Source organism: Hyperolius riggenbachi, chromosome 1, assembly GCF_040937935.1.
Source record: "Hyperolius riggenbachi isolate aHypRig1 chromosome 1, aHypRig1.pri, whole genome shotgun sequence".
Lineage (NCBI taxonomy): Eukaryota > Metazoa > Chordata > Amphibia > Anura > Hyperoliidae > Hyperolius > Hyperolius riggenbachi.
In genome coordinates, this window is record NC_090646.1 from 271,457,680 (window position 1) to 271,483,098 (window position 25,419).

The 25,419-nt window shown below is 40.9% G+C and overlaps 1 protein-coding gene across 2 annotated transcripts in view; it reads left to right on the forward strand.

Moving 5' to 3' along the window:
* The window catches only part of FRAS1 (Fraser extracellular matrix complex subunit 1), a 730,981-nt gene that overhangs the window by 646,150 nt on the left and 59,412 nt on the right, over nucleotides 1-25,419 (forward strand). For both annotated transcript variants that reach the window (XM_068233564.1, XM_068233565.1), the window contains 7 exons: nucleotides 2,638-2,778; nucleotides 4,015-4,242; nucleotides 5,742-5,855; nucleotides 6,698-6,848; nucleotides 8,422-8,581; nucleotides 13,924-14,092; nucleotides 16,480-16,726. In XM_068233564.1, coding sequence (XP_068089665.1) covers nucleotides 2,638-2,778; nucleotides 4,015-4,242; nucleotides 5,742-5,855; nucleotides 6,698-6,848; nucleotides 8,422-8,581; nucleotides 13,924-14,092; nucleotides 16,480-16,726 — 1,210 coding nt within the window. The remainder of the gene's footprint in view (nucleotides 1-2,637; nucleotides 2,779-4,014; nucleotides 4,243-5,741; nucleotides 5,856-6,697; nucleotides 6,849-8,421; nucleotides 8,582-13,923; nucleotides 14,093-16,479; nucleotides 16,727-25,419) is intronic.

Below are 25,419 nucleotides of genomic sequence, written 5' to 3' on the forward strand. Positions count from 1 at the left end.
TTTTTCTTGGCGAGATTGTATGTGGTGTATTTGGCAGATAAAAAAAGTGTTGGAGAGGAGAAGGCTCAGGAATGTTGGAAACAAAAAGAATGGAGCTCATTGATATAAAAAGTGAACAGATTTAATAAAGGCCGGTATGATGATTTAATTATGAAGGATGGGCAATATCGCTGCCAACCTGATGGAGAGATCCGCGTGATGGCTGGTTTTTAAGTGATTTTAATCTGAAAGGCCAAAGAAAAAAAAAAAAAAAATCCGAAACGGTCTGTATGCATGTTGGATTATTATGGCTCTGTACAATTTAACAAGCTGACACATCATTGCATTCCAGCGGTTCTGGAGGTGTGTTTAGCTTCTAAGGGTACAATGGTTAATTTGCATATATTCAGCAGTGGTGCTCTGGGAGACATCTCGAGCTCACTCCAACCTGAATTATCGCAAATTCTTTCTGTTTTAGGAAAGCAAATTTTTGTTTTTCTTAACATCTTAGTAAGGGGGCTTTTAGGACCATTGTAGTCCCTTACACACTCCAATGAGTTCTGGGTCACCATGAGCTTGCTGGTTAGTCTGTACCTCTCGGTTTACAAGCCCTACTCCATAGAGCCAAATTAATCCATGCCATGCACTGATGAGGATCAAACAATCCGAAACAGTCTGTATGCATGTTGGATTATTATGGCTCTGTACAATTTAACAAGCTGACACATCATTGCATTCCAGCGGTTCTGGAGGTGTGTTTAGCTTCTAAGGGCACAAAGGTTAATTTGCATATATTCAGCAGTGTTGCTCTGGGAGACATCTCGAGCTCACTCCAACCTGAATTATCGCAAATTCTTTCTGTTTTAGGAAAGCAAACTTTTGTTTTTCCTAATTGGTGAAAGGGACATGTTCGCAGATGAATGATCACCGCTGTAGCCAACAGCGTGATCCTTCATCTCCCCCTCCTCCGTGCACAGATTGCCTAAAAAAATGTAAATCAAGCTGCCTCTCTCACCTTACCTCGTTCCAGCAATGAGCCTGCAGCCCGAGCATCCGATCCCCACTCTGCACTGAGCCGCGTATTGGCGGTTACCCTGGCCCCGGCTTGATAACGTCATCAAGCCGGGACCTGGGTAACCGGCATTACGTGGCTGAGTGCAGAGCGGGGGTCGGAGGCTCGGGCTGCAGGCTCATCACTGGAATGAGGTAAGGTGAGAGAGGCAGCTTGATTTACATTTTTTTAGGCAATCTGTGCACGGAGGGGCTGCCTGATGTGGGAGCGAGGGGGCGCACATCTGGCTATCCACACTGGGGGGGGGGGGGGTAGTTTTTTTATAGGGGGTGTTAAAAGCCGGCCAGGTAACTAGGGGGGGGGGCATCTGTCAATCAGGGCTCATTTGGCTACCTGGGGGGAGTAACCTAATACTGGGGGCACATCTGGCTATATTTGGTGAGGGGGGGGGGCAATTCTGGGGACACATATGGCTATAATGGAGGAAATTTTATCCTGGGGAAACATCTGCCTATAATGAGGGGTGACAATCCTAGCGGCGTTACTGTCTCTCTGTGGGGTGGTGCATACAAGGGACACATCTGACTATACCTGGGGTGCTGATATTGGGGTCACATCTGGCTATACTGGGAAGGTTGGGCTGATACTCGGGACACATCTGACTATGTTAGGGGGGGACATAAAACTGGTTGCATGGTTTTTTATCACTGCGGCACTTTTTATTTTTAAACTGGAATTGTTAAAAACGGAGAAATAATGCATTTCTTTTGTTCCTTTTTTCCATTAAAAAGCCTAGAAAAAAAATTGTTCTTGGGACTAAATACCCCCCATTGAAAGCCTGGTTTGTCTTGAAAAAAAGATATATAGATCATTTATGTGTAGTGAGTAGAGATATACTTATTGCTGACTGAATAGGGACGTAGCTAAAACGTCAAAACTGCTCTGGTCCATAAGGGGAAAACAAGGTCTGGATGTAAAGTGGTAAGAAATTTTTTTTTTACTTTTCAAACTTTTTTTCTAATTTTATTGAAGGATTGTTGTTGTTAGGTAGCAACAATCATTGACAGGACCGTGCATGTGTATGTGCACGGTCACGTGTATGCGCGAGAGCGTGCATGATCGTGCGGCAGCAGCTTTTGATGCAGGAATATACAGGAGCACTAATTAGGACGTATAATCTATGTCCTGGAATCCTAAGTGGTTAATATACTGCTGCCGATAAATAACCCCCTGGAGCTTGGCTATATTACAGCTGAGTGCCTATTACCGATCCGCCGTCGCTCCTTTGATGCCCTGCACCTATTACAAATTCTCTATTGCTCATCCGATAACCCGGCACCTAACTTACCCTTCAGTGCTTGGTTATAATATTGTTACGATTCTGCCACCACTATAGATGAACTCCAGCGCCCAAGTTACCGCCTGCCGCTTTACGTGGCAGCCTATAGCGGTGCCCAAAGTACCAGATGCGCAGCGCTCCCGTTTTATCTGATTCACCTAACTTTAAACCTACATTCATCTAAAATGACCACTTTTATATGGATAAGTTACATATATATGATTGCATAAAAATGAGTTCTATATTTTCCTCTACAAGTTTTCTATTATGTATTGTTGTAAAACTGTTTATATATTTATTTGTTCAGGTATCTCAAACATTTTACATTACCATCAATAAAGTAGATGACTCATTGCCTGTGGTCCAGAATTTAGGAATGAGGGTACAAGAAGGTGTTCGGAAAACCATTACAGAGTTTGAGTTGAAAGCCACAGATGCTGATACCGAGGTATGAGAGCTGGGACTTATGACTTTGTGTCATAAAATGTCTACTGTATTTAAATAGCAGCAAGCCATTAGTGATTCTATAACATGGTTTGGCACACAAATGTTTGGTGCAGATTAACACGAATTTACTCCTCAAGCTTGACAAAAACAAAATGTACAGTGTGTTGTCTGGACTGTCTTGTGTACTGCTGAATGTACAGAAGTAAGCTACAACACCATAGCTATATTATAACAGAAAAAAAGGGAAAAAAGCACAGTTTCCAGTCAACCATTTAAGATCAGTTATTTTCAAGCTTACACAATAAAAGTGACAGCAGAAGTCTGAGTAACAGTTATAGACATTCATCTTTCCATTGGCTTCTTTTTCTTTACAGAAAAAAAAATAAAATAGATAGAAAGCCCAGGTCTAATCATTTGAGAAATAAAGGTATCAGAAGAAACACCAAAAGAAAAGAACATACCGTAGTTAACTGAGAGTCAATATAGTATAGTATGTTATACTCAATGTGAAGAAAATAAAAATCAAGAATAAGAGTACCCTCAAATGTGGGCTGCCTGTAAGACAAACACTCATCAGTCAGTATGGACATATTTTTGTGATTTCAACCTATTCTGATAATCATACAGTAAAACCTTGGATTGAGAGTAACTTAGTTCAAGAGTGCTTTGCAATACAAGCAAACGTTTTTGTGAAATTTTGACTTGATATACAAGCAAAACAAACTATACATGCATCACGTCATCACAGTTGAGTCGATAGTTCTTCTTCTTTTGGCGCTGCAGGATTGTAACTTAATTGCACTTAAGCTGAGTGTAGAGACTGTGAAAAATTACATTTCCAAGAAATCCTCAAAAGTAACTGTCATTGGATAAGTCCCTTGTTAAAGCCACACAAAAAAAAGGTTGGGGTGAGCCAACAGATAGCAATGATTCTGTTAGTTATAGTGACAGTCTTGTTTACATTTTTTATATTATACTATTTTACTATAACTGTTTTTGGATTGTGGAATGCATCAACTAGGTTTCCATTAATTCTCATGAGAAAATTCACTTTGATATGAGTTCTATGGCTTACAAGCATGTTTCTGGAACAAATTATGTTTGCAAACCAAGGTTCCACTTTACCAGTTTGTGTTAAATCTTTCTATCAAGTACAGTGTTTGCTGCTAAAAATTTGTGTTGCTCGGAATGAAACCATTACAATGTTCTGATATCTGAGTCTGGCTTTCATTAACAGGCAGAATCTGTCACATTCACCATTGTCCAGCCACCTCGATATGGAGTGATTGAACGAAGCTCCAATGGACAGAGCTATCGTCAGACTTCCACCTTCACAATGGATGATATCTACCAGAATCGTATCAGTTACAACCATGATGGAAGTAATACCCTCAAAGACAGATTTTCATTCACTGTGTCAGATGGTGCTAACCCATTCTTTATTGTTGAGGATGGTGGAAAAGAAGTAAGAACTAACAACTTACTCTCAACAGAGTATCTTATTACACACATAAATGCATATAGGTTGATAGAGTATTAATTTTATCTAATTAGCAGTAGCTTTATCCAATCAGAACTTTGTAAATTTTAGTAGGGACCAATCAGGCGATATGCTTACCTCTGTTGGTTTTAACCAAGCTTGAGAAACACAAATGTAAATAGATGGCTGGGCTTTTGTTTAGAAGGGGGTATAGTGACTAACGAAAGCTCATACTGAAATGATTAGCTCAGATTCAAACTGTATATGGACCTGTGCCAAAATATAAACATAAAACAGTATAACAAACAACTGCGTTACATTTATTAGGCTATATGAGAATGGAATTAGAGAAACATATACTTTTATGGGTTATGTACAAAATAACGCCTTATAGATCATCATAAATGAACCTGCTCCAGACCGCCTTACGGTGGGAGTGTGGCTCTGGGGACTGCCTAATGCCATATGGCGTCATCTTGCTTCTCACAAGATTAGCAGGGTATGAGCACTCAAACGAGTGCATGTTCCTTGCAGGCAACACAGGGGGCCGCTGCGAAAGCGAACAGCCTGCCAGCCAGCGATTGGAGCTGGCAGGCTGATTAAATGAAAATAAAAAAGGTAAAAATGCATGCACAACGCTGCGGTCTAATGCAGCGCTGAACAGAGAAGTAGAGAATGGAATTGTCACTTAACTGGCCCTCTGATGGGCTCACGCTCTATGCCTCTCAAGCGTGACAAGAATGCAGGGAATCTGACTCCTTTCAGCTGTTATTCTGAGCCCCGTGTCTGGGCCCTGCACTGTCATCATAGCTGTTCAGTAAATTACACTCCCTCAGCCTTGCAGAGACATGCTGTGAGCAGGGACTCTAAACTGATTAATATACATTGCAGAGAGGAGCATACATTGCACAGGACTAGAGGGGGCGTGCATAACTTATCTCCATTACAGCAGAGGCAGCTCCTTGCTGATCTTCCTCGACAAAGCTTGACAAGGAAAGAAAAGTGGCTACAGTACAGAGAAGGGGGAATAAAAAGATGCCACATCAGATCAGAACAGGTATTGGAACAAGTAGGATAGTAGGAAATATGGGTGTAAAATTTGTTACAGAGTCTCTTTAAAGTTGTGCTGAATTGGAAAAAAAAATCTCTTGGTCACTAGGGGGGTATAAACCTCTGGTCCTCAAGAGGTTAAACTTAATTAAATGTGTATAACCACTTGATAGGCATTGTTTTCTTCCACAGTTTCTTTACGCTTTTGTCCATTTGTTAACATGACTATGGGGATACTACCTGCATAATACTGGGAAACTTATCAAATGTGATAGATACCTGCAGATGATTCACAGGCACAAACTTTTAAACATAACTGGTACATGACATGACTTGACCTGCTATGCTTTCTTGTAATGCTTGATGCCTCACTCGAAGAAAGGGCAAGCAAAGCAGTCCTAAAAAAAATAAATAAAATGTGTTCATTGTTCCAGACTGTAACAGCTGCTCCTCAGAGGTTTAAAGTTGACATCCTCCCAGTGGATGATGGGACTCCAAGAATTGTCACTAATCTGGGTCTACAGTGGTTGGAATACATGGATGGCAAGGTACTGTTATTATTCTTGAAACGCTGATTTGTGGATTGTATTGTGGCTTAGCTGGAGTTCGTATCTGATCCAAAAAAACTAAATAAAGAAAATGCTATTTGGTATCACAAATGTCAACCATTACCTGACGTATAATACACTGCAGGTCTTCATCTCTCTGTTTATCTACCATGCTGGAGTTCCAGTGATCAAACAGGTTCTGTCATAAAATCACCCTCAGGGCCTGAGCTCACTTACACATTTTTGTCCACTTTTCAGCAACACATCAATGTTACAAGTGCTGAAAAGTGGACAGAAGCCAAAACAAATGCATTAGTGGGCTCAGGCCCTTACTGCAAAGTAATGCCTTTTTCCTGATAGTTGCAAGACAAGTCTGCGATAATCTCTGGCAGGTCAGTGTTCACCCATACTTATAGGGGTAATGCATCTGCCCCAGGCTCCAACCGGACTACATCGGACAATCCGAGCGGACACTACACTGTCCGCTCCCACTGTCTGCATGTTATATGGGGGCAAGTGGGAACACAGCCTAGTCGACTAGCTCAGATGAGCTCTTTAGATAACAACTCAAGGTTTTTAACTCGTCCTGTACTGGAAAACAATATGAGACTCTTTTCTTTGCTATTAATGTTCTATTTACTATCTGTACTACACTGACAATTCATTATCTCAAGTTTATTTTTGCTTTAATTACTTTTTGTTAAATAAATCCAACATCCAAATTAAGTTTGCTGGTCTGCTTATGGTCCACGACTTGGAGCAATCTCAGCATATAAGATGGTATTTTGTTCACCCGTTTTCTGTGTTTGTTGGGCATATACTTAGCATTCTGTGTTCTGCAGGCTTCTAATTATATTACTAAAAAGGAACTGATGACAATGGACCCAGATACAGATGACAAACAGCTCATTTATGAAATTTTAAGTGGACCGTTACATGGCATACTGGAGAACAAGCTAAAGCCCGGTGTCACCCTCACTTCATTTAGACAAGGTATGGTGCCTAAGGGCTTAATGTGGAACTGTAGTCAAACTTTTCCCTCTGCTATGAGTATTTAGCCACATATTATAATGTTTATAGACAAACACTTTCACTCTCTTCATGAAAAGTTACTGAAAGGGTTAACTGAGTGCGTATTTCACTGAAGTTTCACTTTGCAAGGCTTATCTGGTTGCTACTAATGTACTGCCACAGAAGTGAACAGTATATTTATTGAACACAATAATTGGTCTGTGTTTAGTTTTATCAATTGCAGAGTTTGTTTTTGGAACATCCTGTACCTGAACAGCTTTACACAGTCACTAAACAGCTTTGTTTTTCATCAAAACAATTACAAATTAGTTTAATTATGTACTATTTCCTTTCAATGACCGCTCTTAATGTAGCATAATTAACAAATTACCAGACAAACCCCTATGATTCCTCTGCTTCCCTACTGTAAGTTTTTTCTCCTAATTTCCTTAGTTGATAAAAATTATATTAATGAATTATCAAATCCTGTTTTGAGGTACAGTCCTACTTAGCACTTAGAGCGTAGAGTTTTATCTCTGCACAGAGAACAAAGTGCTTATCATTGGCAAAAGTGGGCAATTATATTTTTACCCCCCCCCCCCCCACTCCTCCCCCCTCCTTTTGTCACTTCTCAGCTAATCATGCCTAACCCTAACCCACCCAGGCTATTACTGCACCGTTAAATGTTCTCGTCACTTGTCATCCAAACAGACCTGAACCCCTAATTAGCCATGCAGAGTCATAACTGAATCCAAGGGGCTAACCAAACTCACACAATTGCCCCCTTTAATGGAACATTAAGCAAAACACAAGCTTTCAAGTAGATTCACTAAAGGTCGCACACACAAGCTGCATGGGTTAAAATTAGCGTGTGCACGCTGCGGGCGGTCCTGGCACTGTAACATGCGCTCTTAAGTTATGCGTGATCCTTACTAGAGCCGCACGATGTCCTGCAGCGTGACCGTCATACTTCACTAGCGTGGCTGCTACTTTGTTACGTTATCATAGTAGCGACCGTGCTAGTGAAGTATCGCGGCCACACTACAGGACATCACGTGGCATTTGTAAGGATCTTGCGTAATTTAATAGCACATGCAATGCTGGCAGGACTTCGTGTAGTATGCAAGTGCTAATTTTAGCCCACGCTGCTTGCACACGCTACTTTTATTCACTTATTAACTCCTAATTAACCTAAGACTAACATAATTTTGTACTGAGGTCTAACACTAGTCTTATCTACTATACTATACGGATTCCTATACTAAACCTTACCAACTTGTAGAATCCTTAAAAATGTTGCTGTGATTCCCACGCTGTAAGTGCTTTAACCAGCTACACCAGTGTTAAAATGTGTGAATACCCCTGTGCTGAGATTACACACTGTTGGCATCTCAGCACTAGAAGCTTTCCGGACAGAAGCCTTTATTCAATTCACTTTTTCTCTTAAGCTTTGCACTGAATTAATTCAGAGTCCAGAGGCTTTGCTTCATTCATTTGGCTTGTATCCTGCCATTTTACGAGACGTTTAAAAATGTAATTTATTTTTTTTTACCAGAGGAAATAAACCTTGGCTTGATCCGTTACATTTTGCGTGAAGAGAAGCACAAGGAAACAATGGACAATTTCAAGTTTCTTGTGAAGGACAGTAAGCCCAATGTGGTTAGTGACAACATGTTCCATATCCAGTGGTCTCTGATCAGCTTCACTTCTCTTAGGTAAGCAGAAGGTGTCTTAACCTAAAAGTAAGACCGTATTTTACTACATACATCACAAGATTTTGTCCATCTCCCACAACTGCAGCTTGCTACATTGAAGCCCAACTAAATCCAAAACAAGGTAAATTCCAACTTATGGAGGTATTGACTCACAAGATGGAAAATCCCACTGGCATGAAATCACATTTCCCCGTGTATATAGTAATTGGTACTAAAAAGTTGTGGCAGAAGTACTAAGTGCTGAATTGTCCAGATTTGGAAATCTATCGGTACACCCAAATTATTTCTGAGATTTAACAAACTGTAATTAACCTAAAAATTAGCAAAATTGCATTCATATTTTTAAATGTACAAAAAAACCTTACATCTTGCAGCATAAATTTACACGCAAATTCCCATTGGCTTTCAGTAGCTGCAGTAAAAACCCGTGCACAGAAATTTCCTTACAAACATAAATTTTAACACAAAAAAAAGCATGCAAAAATAAAAAAATAAAAATATGTTGGGGATAAACCCTGCCTTAGGGAAGCCAATCTGCATCAGAGGTATATTAAAACACTCTTTTGACTGGCCCTTATCAGATACAGTTTGGAATTAATAATGTGTAATATCTCAGCCAACCCTGATAACCAGCCTTTTGGGATAAAAGTTTGACTTCTGAAAAGTATCCTATTTTTTGTATTGGAACCTACAAACTCTGTGACGGGTTACTCTGTATAATCTATTACTTGCTAAACAATATAATACAAGACAAACTTGTTTTTTTTTACTCATTTTGAAAAATACAAATACAAATTAAACTAAAAGATAAATTCATAGTCATGAATTTTGTAATAGGGGTGAGTTTTCCTCCCAAATACATTTCCACACATACCATTTCTATTTGCACTTTAATCTGTTCTGAGAAGATAATGACCCATATGCAATTAAATGTTTCTCATGAGTTTCCTCTTATGAGAAAACCCAGTAGAAAACATGAATTGCATTTGGGCCAATTACTTTTATCACAGTTGACATAATGAAGAGCTGTGAATGTAACATGGGCTGGCATAGTGCTTGACCATAGTGTATACATTATTTCCATCTAAGCTCCCTTGAGAGTGAGAGAGAATAGTGTCTAAAGGAAGTGGCATAACTTAGGTAAAGTGAGCTATGCAGAAAGCAGGATGGGCAGCCCCCATGAGACACAAGCTGCACATTGTGCAGTTCTGTCCAGTAGAACAAAGCTGACACTATGTGATAGTAAAACAATGTTTTAGGCATGTAGAACAGGACAGAGATGAGATTAAGTTAACCTCTTGAGGACTGCAGGGCTAAACCCCCCTAGTGACCAGGCAATTTTTAGTTTAAAAGGCCACTGCAGCTTTAAGGCCAAGCTGCAGGGCCGCACAACATAGCACACGAGTGATTCCCCCCCCCCCCCCTTTTCTCCCCACCAACAGAGCTCTCTGTTGGTGGGGTCTGATCGCTCCCCCCCTGTTTATTTTTTTTTTAATAAATATTTATGTTGCTGCTTTTTTTTCAAAAAACCCTCTTCCTTTAAATCCCCTCCCTCCCTCCGTCCCTCCCTCCCCCCCCAGCCGGCCAATCACGCAATCGGCTGTCATAGGCTTCTGCCTATGAGAGCCGATCGCTCTCTTGTCCCCCATGGGGACAGCCGTGTCACACGGCTGTCCCCAGTGCAGCGCTGCTGCTCATCGCAGCGCTGCACGTAGTATATAGACGGCGTGATCGCCGTCTAACAGTCTCCCGAGCGGCAGTAGCCGCTCGGAGACTGAAGGCGGAGCTCCGCTCCGCCCACCAAGCAGGAGATGCGCGCGCATCCTGCGCGCGATCTCCTGCAAATGCAAGCCCCAGGACTTTCCGCCAATCGGCGTTAGGCGGTCCTGGGGCTGCCGCCGCGGCCACGCCTACTGGCGTGTAGCCGTCGGCAAGTGGTTAAGTAAGATTTAATTCAGGTTGACTTGAATAAAGAAGACAGCTCATTGATGGTTGCATGACATTAGCCTATATACAGTCTGATTCTAGAACTCCAGTTTTTAGGAAACAGCATAAAAGACTGTCATTGGTCCTACATAGGAGATTCAGTAAGTCATGCACTGCTTGTAAATGAAATATTTACACATTGTCACATATGTAATAGAGCAGGGGAAATGTGTAATATATAAATTCTCACAATAGTATTGCAGCATTCTCCTTCAACTCCCCTTCATAGACACATGTTTCTCCTCTGATAAAAGCAGCACCTTGTTAGAATCACAATATGTGCTTTTGATACGTGAATCAATCATTCCTCAAGTAGATAAGACAAGATGCAGAGAACAAAGTAGCAATTTAATAGAGGTGTTTGTTTTCTCTTTAGTAAAAGCTGACCTATACTACAAACTATTAAAAAGAGTTAAGTCCTCTTGAATAAGAAGCCATATGTATATATTTAGAAACAACATTTATAGCAGCTCTGTTATTTTTCATTTCAAGGGTGTTTATTAATATAAAAACTCAAGAGCAGGAATATTTCACAACATAGAAAATTTCTCCACGCAGGAGGAGTAACTACAGTAACAACATTGGTAAAACCAAGAGTATGAAACATTCCGGAAACATTAGAGCATAACACATTTTACATTTTATAAATCTAAAGGAGGGGGAGAAAAGGGGCAGGGAGGGGGGAAATTATAAAGGCATAAGCAGGAATATGAGACCCATGGGTGCTATGCACAACATGCCAATGGGCCTCAAATAAAGGAAGAGGGAAAGGGGTGGGGGTGGAAGGTTTTCCCAAAGAAATGTAAATAGGTGTACATCACCCAAAAATATGAAATTAGGATATCAGGGTCCCAGATAGGCCAGGCAACGATCATAACCATACTATGCCAGAGTTAATCTAGTTAAAAGGAATGGAGGCCATTGTTATCCTGCCACTCTATCCAGTCATTCCATGTTTTAAAAAACTTTGGTAAATTATCCTGGATTTTTGCGATAATATGCTCAGAAAGCATGGTTGAATTGCGGTCCGAAAATACACAATCAGGAGATAAAATGGCGGATTTCCATCTGGAAGCAAGGTGTCGTTTCCCAAGGGTAAATGTATGTTAAAATACTCTATGTATGGGATGATTAAACTTTGAGGGTTTGTTTCCCAATAAGACAACTGATATGGGTCAATAGGAATTGCGACTCTAGTAATGAGACACAGCTTAGTCCAGATGACATACCAAAATGATTGAGCTACTGGACAAGTCCACCATATATGCCAGAGATCCCCCCTGGTCTGGCAGCCCCTAAAACAGAGGGCTGAGACTGATCTATCAAAATCATGGATTCTAGCTGCAGTCATATACTATCTATGAAGAAGCTTGAGTGAGGATTCTAGGGATGAATAGTATGAACTGTTTTTCAGCAGAGAGGTACAGCAGTGTGACCATCTACTGACAGACAATTCCATTTTCATATCAGTTTCCCATTTAGACTGAAATGTAAGCTTCGTATCTGGAGAGACCTGTGTCTCTTTGCATCTGACCTCAAATGACAGGTAAGAGGTAACAGAGTTAGTTGGGTTCAATGATCTGATAAATTTAAAGACTTGTAAGACTCTATAGATTTCACTTGGAGGGGGATGATGTTCTGTCAGGAATTGACGGATAGGAATTAATTTATATGCGGTTATAAGATTACCCATTCTCGTAAGACCGTTGTCGATCCACCACTTAAACAGATTCATTTGATGACCAGGTGGGAAATCTGGATTGCCGAGTATTTCAGTCAGGTGGGTGATAGGCGATTGCAAACCATAAAGGAATCTAACTTTTTTGCCAAATAATGAGAGAGTGAGCAGTGATAGGTTAATGCTTGGGAGTGGAATTTTTCGAGCCCACATTGCTCCAGGCAGGGTAAGAGGGGCAATCAGAACCCAGAGGGGTGTATGAGTTTTAGCTGTGATTGCAGCCAACTGAGCAATCTGAGCTGCTTTGTAGTAGGTGGGCAATTAGGAAGATTAAGTCCTCCCAGATGCTTTTTCCTGGAAAGGGCAACTCTATTGATTTTGACTCTACGATTTTGCCAGACAAATGTATGTATTTAAATAAGTAAAGGACATTTAATAGTAAAATGTATGTGCAGTTGGTTCTGCCAGAAGGTCATGAGCATTTAAGTCTACAGTATTACATTTGGCAGAACATCAGTAACCTGTGTTCATTCAGAAGAATGAATAATCGGACATATCTTCCTTAACATCCTATTTCTGAGATTGTCACTGAAAAAAAATAAATGATAAAAGATCAAAAAGACATGTTAGCCTTGTTTTATAACAGTGATATAACCAAATACCACCTTGACTGTATGAGACATGTTTACCGATAAGCAGCAATGACGGGCCACATGAGACACACACCATCCACAACCAAGGCTGTCATTGGGGGTATACAGTACGTTGTACTCCAGTTCTGGGATCAAGAAGAGAGTTCCCAAAATGTAAAAATGCATGAAGGAGGCTCCCGTAATTGTACTGTGCATGGGGTCTTCAAAATTATTTTTTTGATTTTGATGGCAGCCTTACCCACATAATGTATTGGGAATTCACAAAGAGATCCTTGGCCTTTGCTATGGAGCTTCATGCCCCAGACTTATAAACAGAAGTTTTAGAAGGAGACATTTTTATAAACATCCCTGCAAGGTCAAATAAATATTACACATTGTTAATGTATTATTTTTAATTTAAAGCCACAATCTACACTTCCAAAGCCTAAAGCCCCATCTACACAATACGATTCTTTGTGCGATTCAATTACGATTCTATTTACGATCCGATTAAATTCGACATGGCCGATCGGGATTCGATTCAATTCGATTTGCCATTGTTTTGCAATGGCAAATCGAATTGAATTGAATCTGATCTGATCGGATGTGTCGGATTTAAGCGGATCATAAATAGAATCATAATCGAATCGCACAAAGAATCGTATCGTTTAGATTGGGCTTTATTTACACCCTTATCAACCATTGTTTTTTAACAATAGGAGGGTAACTTAGAAGGGGCATGGGCAAGACATTCCCCCATTACAAAGCACCCTTGTTGCAGTGTTAAGGACCGGGGCTCTTCCTCAGCCCCCATGCCAGGGAGGAGGTGGCAACAACAAGGGAGTCTACTTTTTATTTACCCCATAATTAGGAAGTGCCTATCCCACTCAGGTACTAAATTGTTAAAACTGGTCATTTATTATCCCTTGCTTATTCACCACAAATGAGTTAATATTAAAGAAAAAACACCCACACTATAAAAATAGTTTAATGAAATAACTATTGTATAAACAGAGGACATAACAGAAGTTTCTTTATGTTAACAGTTATAATGTGAGTGAGAAGGCTGGATCCATCAGTGTGACTGTGAAGAGGACTGGTAATCTCAACCAGTATGCTATAGTACTTTGCCGGACAGAACAGGGCACTGCCATCTCCAGCTCCAGTGTGGGCTCTAAACCAGGGCAGCAGGATTATGTGGAGTATGCAGGACAGGTAACTATACGCATCCTTTAAACCCTTTATCATTGTATTATTGGGGCAACAAGAGATATTCCAACTTCAACATGCCGACAGATAGGAAAGAGTGAATTTCTGATGTGACCGCCATTCAAGGGGCTACAAAAGTTGTAGTTTGGAGTAGCAGTACTCTTCAGAAACAAATTGCATGTTCTAATAACATTTACATGGAATAATCAGATTTCTGCCTGGCTGAAAACTGTTCCGTCTCATTTCTGTAACTGCAGATACACTTTAAAGTTACCCTATGCTAGACTTGTAACAGCATAGCTCCCAACTGTCACTTTGCAGCCAGTAGCACTTGTGATAACCAACAGAGTGCGAGACCTTCCGAAGGAGACAAAAAACAAAACAGAGGCACCAGGAGCCCCTGATAGTGTAGCACGTCAAGGGTATGGAACACTCAACAACAGTATGTGCAGAATACTCATAAGAATAGGTTGCAAGACCAGCAACCACAGTGTAACGGCTGGTGAGGAAAGCCCATCCTCACTCGGGTTCTTTAGTCTTCAACAATGTAGGTCGCTCTCCAGGAAAAGAAAAAGGGGTGTAAGGGTTCCAAGGAACCAACATACACGGCCAACACCCTGAGCAGAGGGGGTTGGTGTGGGATATTACTGGAAGGGAGGAGGCACCCCAAGATGTGATGTGTGGAAGGGATAATGTCAGCTGGATAAAACACAAATAAATAGGCTTACCTCTAAAAGAAGGGGATATCCTAAATAAATTTTTTTATAAAAACCAGACACTTGAATGCTTCCTCAGATCAAATAACAAAAGTGTCTCAATACAAATGTTTTGTAAGCAGGGAGCACCTCTATGAGGGCATAGAGGCGCTCCCTGCTTTCATAAGGCTAGTATTGAGATACTTTTGTTATTTGATCTGAGGAAGCGGACTCCGATCCACGAAACGCGTTATCATTTGTGTCTGGTTTCAATTAAAAATGTTATCAATTTATTTGGGCTACCTTCTTCTTTTAGAGGTAAGCCTATTTGTTTATGTTTTATGCAGCTGACATTATCCCTTCTACACATCGCATCTTGGGGTGCCTACTCCCTCCCAGTAACTTCTGACAACAGAAGAGACTGTAGATACTTCTCCCAATCACTTACATGATCATATGCATAGCAGCAGAGAATGGCCTATAGTTGTGGGCAGAAAGGGAGCCTGGTCACGTTACCCCCTCCTCCCTAGGATGAGATAATGACCATAATATTTAGCTATAGCAATTTGGAAAGTGAAGGAAGGCCTTGCTACTCTAATTTGCAGATTACCACTACCAGTCTTATGTACCACGGAGGTTGTTGTAGCTAAGGGATGGAGGGCTCCACAATACCTTTTATTATTTTTATTTAGTATTTATATAGCGCCGACATCTTACGCAGCGCTGTATAGAGTTTACTGTCTTGTCACTAACTGTCTCTCAGAGGGGCTCACAATCTAATTCCTACCAGTCATATGTCTAGGTATGTATTGTGCAGTGTATGTATCGTAGTCTAGGGCCAATTTAGGGGGAAGCCAATTAACTTATCTGTATGTTTTTGGGATGTGGGAGAAAACCCACACAGACACGGGGAGAACATACAAACTTTAGTTTAAAGGATAGTATGCTGTTGCGTATCTTTTAGAGCATAGAGCAAGTTCTGAGATCAGGTCGGCTGAGGTCCTGCACAGGGAGAACATGCAAACTCCGTGCAGATATTGCCCTGGCTGGGATTCGAACAGTGGACCCAGCGCTGCAAGGCAAGAGCACTAACCACTACACCACTGTTCTTACCACCCTTCTACCTGGGTTATTACAGTCATTGCAGGACACCTGCCTTGCATGGATGGTTTCTGGTTTGTAAGTGTGTGTTCAGTGAGTCAAGTTTGATACAAGTTTGTGTTAAGTTATCACCAGAGTGGAAATAAAGTGATGATCCTGCCAAATGACTACAGGGAGCCGTTGCTATTGAAATCCATGTCTATCAGCGTTCCAGAATAATGGCATTTACTAAAACTAGAAACTCTCAGCTAAAAATAAAAAAAAAAGATAATTGAACTGTATGCTACACATCACCATATTCAGTTGATGTAACTGTACAACAGTCTTTCTGCTTTTCATTTAATGTTTAAAACATTTGTGCTTTGTCTCCTCTGTAATTTTCTTTCTTCTTTGCTATGCCAGTGGCGTGTAACAAATTGCCTGGGAAAAAATAATATAGATTTTTCCGTGGGTGTAATTAGGAGTTAACTATAGCAGTGTAATTGCAGTGACAGGTAAAATCTAAATGCTTACTGAAATGCCTCTGCTTCCTCTATGTAATGAAAGCAAAAGTGTACTTACAGTAATTGTCCACATCTAATACTCATAATCCCATAGGTTCAATTTGACGAGAGAGAGGACACCAAAGCCTGTACCATTCTCATCAATGATGACCAGGTGTATGAGGGCATTGAACGATTCACAGTGGAATTGAGCATGCCAGCCTATGCGCTCCTGGGGCAAATCACTAAAGCCACTGTTAATATTAATGACACCGAAGATGAGCCCACTCTGCAGTTTGATAAGAAGATATACCGAGCCAATGAGAGTGCTGATGTCCTGGCGGTGCCCATTGAGAGGAAAGGTTTGTTTATTTTGTGTCTGTAAATATTTACAAAATCATATTTGATCTTCATAAATTGTACAGGTAGAGATATATTTTCTGTGTGCAAACATCAATGTAATCAGGAGTGCCCTGGTGTGTGAAACATTATCATGAATGATTGGAACTTTACATTTAGTTACCAGTAGTAGATGTCAGTTTATATCTTGGGTGGTAAAGAGAAGGCAAAACACATGGTATTTTTTTTTAAAGGTTTTAGTGCCCCAAAAAAAGAGTCTTACTTGTGTTGGTTTTGAAACTGAATGAAGCTGATTTTACTTTAGACCATCATGGCTGCCGTTTAGAATTTAGTCTTAAGAATTAAGACCTTAAACTGAAAATAAAAATATTTATTTTCACTTCAGTGTTTGCTATAAGTTTTGCTAGGTGGAAGCATTATCGTTAAAGGACTTACGAGGCCAAATTAGTCAAAAAAGTTAATTACCTGTATAATCTTTTACGGCAAGGAGGACGCTGTCCGCGCCCTCCGTGCCGATCCGCCGGGTCCCCCCGTTCATTAGCCCCCCGGACCGGCTCCCAACCCCACGGCCGGGTCGGGCTCCCCTGCGTCTCCCAAAATGGCCGCTTCCTCTGGCCGCGGCTGCGCAGTCCGCATAGCCGCGAGTGCGGCTGCGCAGCTCTAGGGCCAACCCCCCCGATCCACACTACGTAGCAGTAAAAGATTATGCAGGTAATTAACTTTTTTGACTAATTTGGCCTCGTAAGTCCTTTAAGAAGGATAGTATGACAACGTGATTTGATTTTACTAAGGGTTATTCAAGATAAGTACATTTAAAGTAAACCTGAGATGGGGGAACAAGTTCTATTTTACTTACCTGGCCTCTTCTAGCTACCCGTAGCCTTGCAGGTCCTTCATTTTTCTCTCGGTCTGCTCTATTGTACCCCTTTGCTGCTCTGAAATATCACCATCTGTGTATGCCAAGCCGCATGCCTCCTCAATCGCGCTTTCGGGAGAATTCTGTGCATGTGCAGTTTAAGTCTATTTGAAAACCTGCGTGGAGCGTGAAAGAGGAGGCGGGCACCGAAACCAGGTGCCCCATAGCAGCAGTGAGCTTTCAGAGTTGCACAACGGACAAGACAGGGTGGAAACTGAGGGATCTGTAAGGCGGGGGGGGGGGGGGGGCTGGAAGGAGTCCCAGGTAAATAAAATGTAACTTTTCCCCATGTCTCAGGTTTACTTTAAAGATTATATAAAAGATTCACCTCTTTAAAATAGCAAGCATCAGCATTCATTCTTAATAAAAGAAAACAGTTTAATATCCAGGCTGTAAAGGGAGAAACTTCCTCCTACCCTGTACTATTCTTTGGAAGTGTCCTCCTATCCAGTGACTAATAATAAAGCTAGTCTTGATCCATGCTGTGAATTTAAAGGGACACTACAGCGAAAAATGTTAACATTTAAAATATGTGCAAACATAGACAAATAAGAAGTACATTTTTTCCAGAGTAAAATGAGCCATAAATTACTTTTCTCCTATGTTGCTGTTACTTACAGTAGGTAGTAGAAATCTGACAGAAGTGACAGGTTTGGACAAGTCCATCTCTTTATAGGGGATTCTCAGGGATATATTTATTTTCAAAAGCACTTGGTGAATGGCAGTTGCTCTGTCCAACTGCCAAAAAACTGTGTAGGGAGCAGGGAAGCGGGCCAGCATCATTGTTTAAATCCTTTTTCGGGAATATCTTTATAAAGAATAAAAGCCTTGCTAAGAATCCCCTATGAAGAGATGGACTTGTCCAAAACATGTCACTTCTGTCAGATTTATATTGCCTACTGTAAGTGACAGCATTATAGGTGAAAAGTAATTTATGGCTCATTTTACTCTGAAAAAAATGTACTTCTTATTTGTCTATGTTTGCACATATTTTAAATTTTACAGTTTTTCACTGTAGTGCCCCTTTAACAATTATTTATAGGCTGAAAAATGTGTGGGTCTGTGTCTTGTACGGCGTACTTCTTTATCAAGATTTTTCCAGTAACTGCAGCATGTGCATTATTTTTATTACCATACAAAGCCTTTTCACTGTCTGATTTTTACTTTCCTTGTTTCTGATATTGTCTTAATAGCACAGTGCTTTCAGAAAATATCTGTCAGCTGCCCTCTAGTGGATAGTTCGAGGAATGACATCTCTGTATGAACACAGCACTGTAGTTTTCTAAGTCCAATTATTGCATGCCTGACAGCAATGATATGCATTTTGAGCTAGAAAATGAATTACTGTGTGCATAAAGGACATTAAATGGAAACATATTTGTAGTCTAGACAGTATCTTGTATCAATTTAAGCATACTACCGTCAATATAAATGCAGATCTGTGGTAAATTTTGATGATACAGCACAACCACAGTGAGCATTAGTCTTGGACATGCTGATGTAGCTTTCCACTGAAATTATGAACCTCTTGATGTACATATTTTTGTACAAGAAAAACGAATTATCCAGCTTATTCTGGCCAGCAATTTCATAAACGTTCCGGGCCTATGCCCATGTTAGTCCGGAAAACCAGTCAAGCAGCATGCAATGACTTCGGTAACAACCACTTAACATCTATTATTATCTGCTTAAATGGTTACAATCCTAATTGGAGGTCTCAAGATTCACAATTCAATTACTAGTCTTCAACATCGCTTGAAATAGCAGCAGGGCAAGTCTACAAAATACAATTATCTTCATAATCAGCACTTTCTAGTATGGGCTATGCGTATAATAAAGACATCCCTTAGTGATTTCCATTCATTCACTGCTTCACCTCATTGCCTAGGACAAGTCACGTTATGACTGCACCTGTAATCCTAATTGTATGTGGCTATATAAACTACTGGCTACTATTCTTCATAAACCTTTCAGTAGAAAAACTGCAGTTTATTTTATAGAAGCTTAAATAACAATATAACTAAGATTGCATTATTGGATTTCATTAACAATGTAGAACAATGAAATCCATTGCAAATGTGTCACTTTTCTACAGTCTGCTGCAAGCAGTCACCTGAAAGTTGTTTTGAAAATTGGCTTCTGTAGGCTTTGCGCACTTGACAGCCCACACACAATTTTTAATGTGTGTGGGCTGTTATTCGATTAGTACACAGTGACCCGTATTTATATCCTATACCCTCATCTATTTAAACATCTAACTTTTACCACACTGCTGATGCAATTTCTTTCATGGTATTTGTTACACTTGAATAATCATGAGAAGATCAGACAACGATCACCATCACAGCAGCAGACAATCACAGCTGTTCATTCTCTGAAAATTCTAGCCCAAAGAAAATTCTAGCCCTGCTTGGAAAGATCATTAAGCTGATTTCACAACATTTTCTCAACAATAAGACCATACTGTAGGGTATCCCCTACTGCTCTTTCACCCACTTTTCTTGTATTTTTCCAAATGTGCATGTTACTTTAGATAAAAATACTGTGAAAAGAAGTGGTCATGCATTCTCCTCTGTGTCACATGCCATGCCCAAGCTGATAACATGTCCAGCATTCTATACCTCAGAAATCAATGCACTGATCCCATACTTCTAGGAAGGAAAGACAAACACTTATTGTTTATATGCAGCACACAGGATCTCTTTCCACAGTAGAACAAAGCTGTGACATTGCCCTTTCTCAGCACTAACACCCTGTACTCTCCATAGTATCAATAAAGTGGACCCGAACTCTTGCACAGGACAAAAGAAAAACAGAGAGAAATGACCCTATATGTATTTAGAGAGTTTAGCCTGTCTAATTCCCCCTCATCTGTGACTAATCACTACTGTAATTTGATCTCTCAGCTGCGTCAGCTGGCTTCCTCCGCAGAGCAGCTAATTTAAAAACACAGGACGTTAACCTTATGTCTAATTCTATGAAAACAGGAAGTAAACACACCCAATATACAAAAAAAGAGTGGCTCTGGATTAGTTCACACTATCAAACTTGTTTATTAAAACTGTATTAAAACTATTAAAAAACACATATATCCCCCTTAAAAGATGATGACATTTAGTGTGTAATTGTACTCCACATCATATCGTTTGCAGATATATAATAATTAAGTGAACTTTTAATAGTATAAGATTCCGCAACACTACACTTACTATTGCACACTAGTTCTAATATCAAAACTGTTCCTACCACACTCATATGCACCATACATACAGGGACCACCTGATTCCCTACACTCCAACCTCTGATTAGCAGCACGGTGGCGTAGTGGTTAGCTCTCTCGCCTTGCAGCGCTGGGTCCCTGGTTCGAATCCCAGCCAGGGCACTATCTGCAAAGAGTTTGTATGTTCTCTCCGTGTCTGCGTGGGTTTCCTCCGGGCACTCCGGTTTCCTCCCACATTCCAAAATCATACGGATAAGTTAATTGGCTCCCCCTAAATTGGCCCTAGACTACAATACATACACTACATAATATAGACATACGGCAATGGTAGGGATTAGATTGTGAGCTCCTTTGAGGGACAGTTAGTGACAAGATAAATATATATATATACACTGTACAGCGCTGCGTAATATGTCGGCGCTATATAAATACTAAATAATAATAATAATAATAATTAGCAATGCTTTTTCTTAGTCGTTGTTCCTTAGGCGTATATGCAGACAATAAAGGTGCTACTAGTCTTCAGTAGAAAATTACAGTACTCTTATGGCACCTTATCTCTACTCAGATTCTGTTATCTGAAGCGCCAAAGTTCTTAAGCCATTTACAATTCCCGGCGTATCGATGAATATTTACAGCACTTAAGTGCTTAGTACTCTTACAGTTCCTGGCGTATTGTTAGACAAATACCGTTTTCTAGGGCTCCGGCCGGCAGCCCTCACTCCTCCAACTGAGACCTATATGTGGTATTGAGCCGAATCTGCTCAGATCCACTGCTTCCAGACCCCCATGCTGCGTATCGGCCAGCCTTCGTGTGGAGCGCAGCTTCCGGATCAGCTGCTCAGTGACGTCACTTCCCACAGGCGTCCCTGTGGTTCTTCCTGCATTCCACGCACCGCTATGCACTACTCTTGCTTGTGTAGATGCGGTGGGACTGCAGTTGATAAATTCGTTGGTGGGAAACAACTTATACCACAGGGGCGCCCCTCAGATCAACATGTTTCAATGGCTGAACACAGCCATCTTCCTCAGGATCAGGTTTGCTTGACCATTTTCACTTCTGGCTGCATGGTCCACCTCTCAGTTCGCTCTTAAAGGGGAAAAGTCCTCAATTACAGGCACTTTGGGACTTTGTGTACAATAGAAGCAGTCATCACCTGTTTCTTCACCCGAGTTCGAACCCCGGCTCCGCCTGCCCAGCAAGCCACCACCCATTCAATAGGAGACCCCGGGCATGTCTCCAAAACACACTGGGAAGTAAACATACTGCAGATTTATTGCAGGATTTGTAGCAGCTGTAACAAAGAAATGTTTTTCTTTAAACGTTATTATGCTGTTGCTTATCTTTTAGAGCAAAGAGGAAGTTCTGAGTTCAGTTTGTTTTAAAGAGGCATACATATGTACTATTTGTTTTGCCTTTCATGATCAAGACTGATCCTGCAGGTGCCACTGCAGGGAACAAGCACTGTACAGTCAGTAATGTGAAATCTGAGGCTGAATAGAAAGTGTGAAAACTGTGCTGTATTGTTCATAATTAACTTCTTTTGCCCCGCCCACAAGGACACATTTCCAGGGCCGGTTCTAGATTTTTTGCCGCCTGAGGCAAACTTGTGAGGATGCCGCCTCCCCCCCCCCCCATAGGTAGTATAAATGCCCCCAGTATAGGTAGCCTGTAGGGGTAGCAGCCAGGAAGGGGGGCAGCGGGAACAGCGGTGGGGAAGGGGTCCCCCATCCACTCTCCCCCTCCAGCTATTAGTGCTCCGTATGTGTCATGCAGCCGGCGTGAAGTAATTACTCACCTCTTCCTTCCACACTCCAGCGCTGCGTACCACTGCTTGTCACTTCCTGCAATGCCGACCACTACAGTGGGTGGCATTGCAGGAAGTGTAGAGCGGTGGTATGCACGTGTGGAATGTGGAAGGAAAAGGTGAGTAATTACTTCCCCGCCCGCTGCTGACAATCAGGCTGCACACGTAGCTGGAGGGGGAGAGCGGACGGGCCAGGTGTGTGTGTGTTCGACCCCTCCCTCCCCACCGCTGTGCCTGCTACCCCCTCCAGCAAGTCCACCCATTCTCTTATTTTCTGCACAGTTTGGTACGGAGTGAGATATCACTAAAGGTGCCCACTATTGAAACAATCTTGATTGTACAATCTTACCAAAATCTTAACTATCCATTCAAAGGATATTCACTCAATTCACCCTTATATTAGATACATTTTTAGTAAAATTGTACATTTAATATTTTGTCATTAGAGGGCACCATTAGATGCACTTTTGATCTGCAGTTTAGCTATTGAAGACAGGCAGTTCTGGTAATTCAATCAAAGGGTATTAATGTAACAAAGTTGCATTGGCATATTTTATACAGTTGTTAAAAAACAGCTCTGAATATAAGTACATGTTTATGCTACATCAACTCTTTAATTCTACTGTGCTCATAATTATAGAGAACTAATATTCATAGTTGTTAATGACTGATGTACCACCAGAACTGAGAAGTCAAAATATAGTCCTTACAGAGCTGTTCTATAAGAAGAGCATAAATTCTGTCACTCGTTGACCAAATGGCCCTGAGTGTGATCACTGTGTTTAGAGGATGATGCTCTCTAATAGAATGAGGATGATGCTCTCTAATAGAATTAGGATGATGGTCACTAATAGAATGAGGATGATGGTCACTAATAGAATGAGGATGATGGTCACTAATAGAACGAGGATGATGGTCACTAATAGAATGAGGATGATGGTCACTAATAGAATGAAGCCTCTATAGGCTATAGAATTCTGTCAATTCAGTAATTTTACCAGTACTAATGCAGCGAGAACACCGCCAGTTAACCCATTAGTGCCACTCTTAACTGAGTTAACATGTGTGTTGCTATAGTCATTACCATAACAGTGGCACTAATGGGTTAATGGGCGTTCTCCCTGTGTTAATACCGGTGAAATTGCCATGCCCTGCCTACTTACGGCAACATTACTGGCATATAGTAAATCAGGGCCCATGTTACATGTCAGTTCATTGTGGTTTTAAATTGACCTAAGTTGTAATCGTTCCCACCCCTTCCCCTTTTACTAAACTGTTCCTATTGGCTAACCATCACCAATACGCACAGACTAACCAGCAAGCTCATGGTGACCCAGAACTCATTGGGGTGTGTAAGGGACTACAATGGTCCTAAAAGCCCCCTTACTAAGATGTTAAGAAAAACAAAAGTTTGCTTTCCTAAAACAGAAAGAATTTGCGATAATTCAGGTTGGAGTGAGCTCGAGATGTCTCCCAGGCACCACTGCTGAATATATGCAAATTAACCATTGTACCCTTAGAAGCTAAACACACCTCCAGAACCGCTGGAATGCAATGATGTGTCAGCTTGTTAATATGTACAGAGCCATAATAATCCAACATGCATACAGACTGTTTCGGATTGTTTGATCCTCATCAGTGCATGGCATGGATTAATTTGGCTCTATGGAGTAGGGCTTGTAAATCCGAGAGGCACAGACTAACCAGCAAGCTCATGGTGACCCAGAACTCATTGGGGTGTGTAAGGGACTACAATGGTCCTAAAAGCCCCCTTACTAAGATGTTAAGAAAAACAAAAGTTTGCTTTCCTAAAACAGAAAGAATTTGCAGGCACCACTGCTGAATATATGCAAATTAACCATTGTACCCTTAGACGCTAAACACACCTCCAGAACCGCTGGAATGCAATGATGTGTCATGTGATATTGGTGACAATCAGCTTTTGAATTTGCAAATGGACAACTTTTCAAGGGCAGAAAAAAAATGTGTTTGGTGTGTGATCTAATTTTCATGCAGGTCACTTTTATGTTTTTGGGTTTTGTTTTCATCTTTCTGCTGACAGATTTTCTAGTAGAAGAAAAAAAAAATGATTATTTGCTATTTTGTGCCTGAATATACACTGGAGGTGGAGGGCACCCAAGAGACAGCTTTAAATATATATTTGAGAGTCATTTACAGATGTTGTTATGATAACCTGCTACATAGTCACTTATTCAATACAATGTAAGCACAGGTTCTCTTTCTTGAGGCACATTCTGATAGTGTCTCTGGTTAGTTGCATGCGAGTGTTACATAAATCTCGCTATTACTGGCATTACAGCACTGTAGCTTGTAAGCAAGATAAACTCGGGTTGTATTGATTATAGTTCTAACTTTTATGGATGGTTTCACACTATAAAACAGGGAAACTGCCGAGTGTGATTCAGGAAGGAGAGTGAATATTGTTTTCATAGCCACAGACCTGAAAGGTACATTACCGTCAATAAACCTGATCAAACCAGACATCTCTGATAGCGGTCCGACTACCATTTCCGCACTTGCACTGCTAACGCTCTATTTTCTATTTCCTAATACTTTTTCAAATAAAAGAGAAGTGCTGCCTTTTTCAGGTGTCTCCGGTGGGACCTCCATTAAAGTTTGTGCATTGTGGAGGCTTTACAGCGTCTCATCCTGCTGAATCCACATCAATAACAGCTCTGTGATTGCTTTGGCTGTGCTGCTCATTTGTTTGATTTTCTATTATCTGTATCC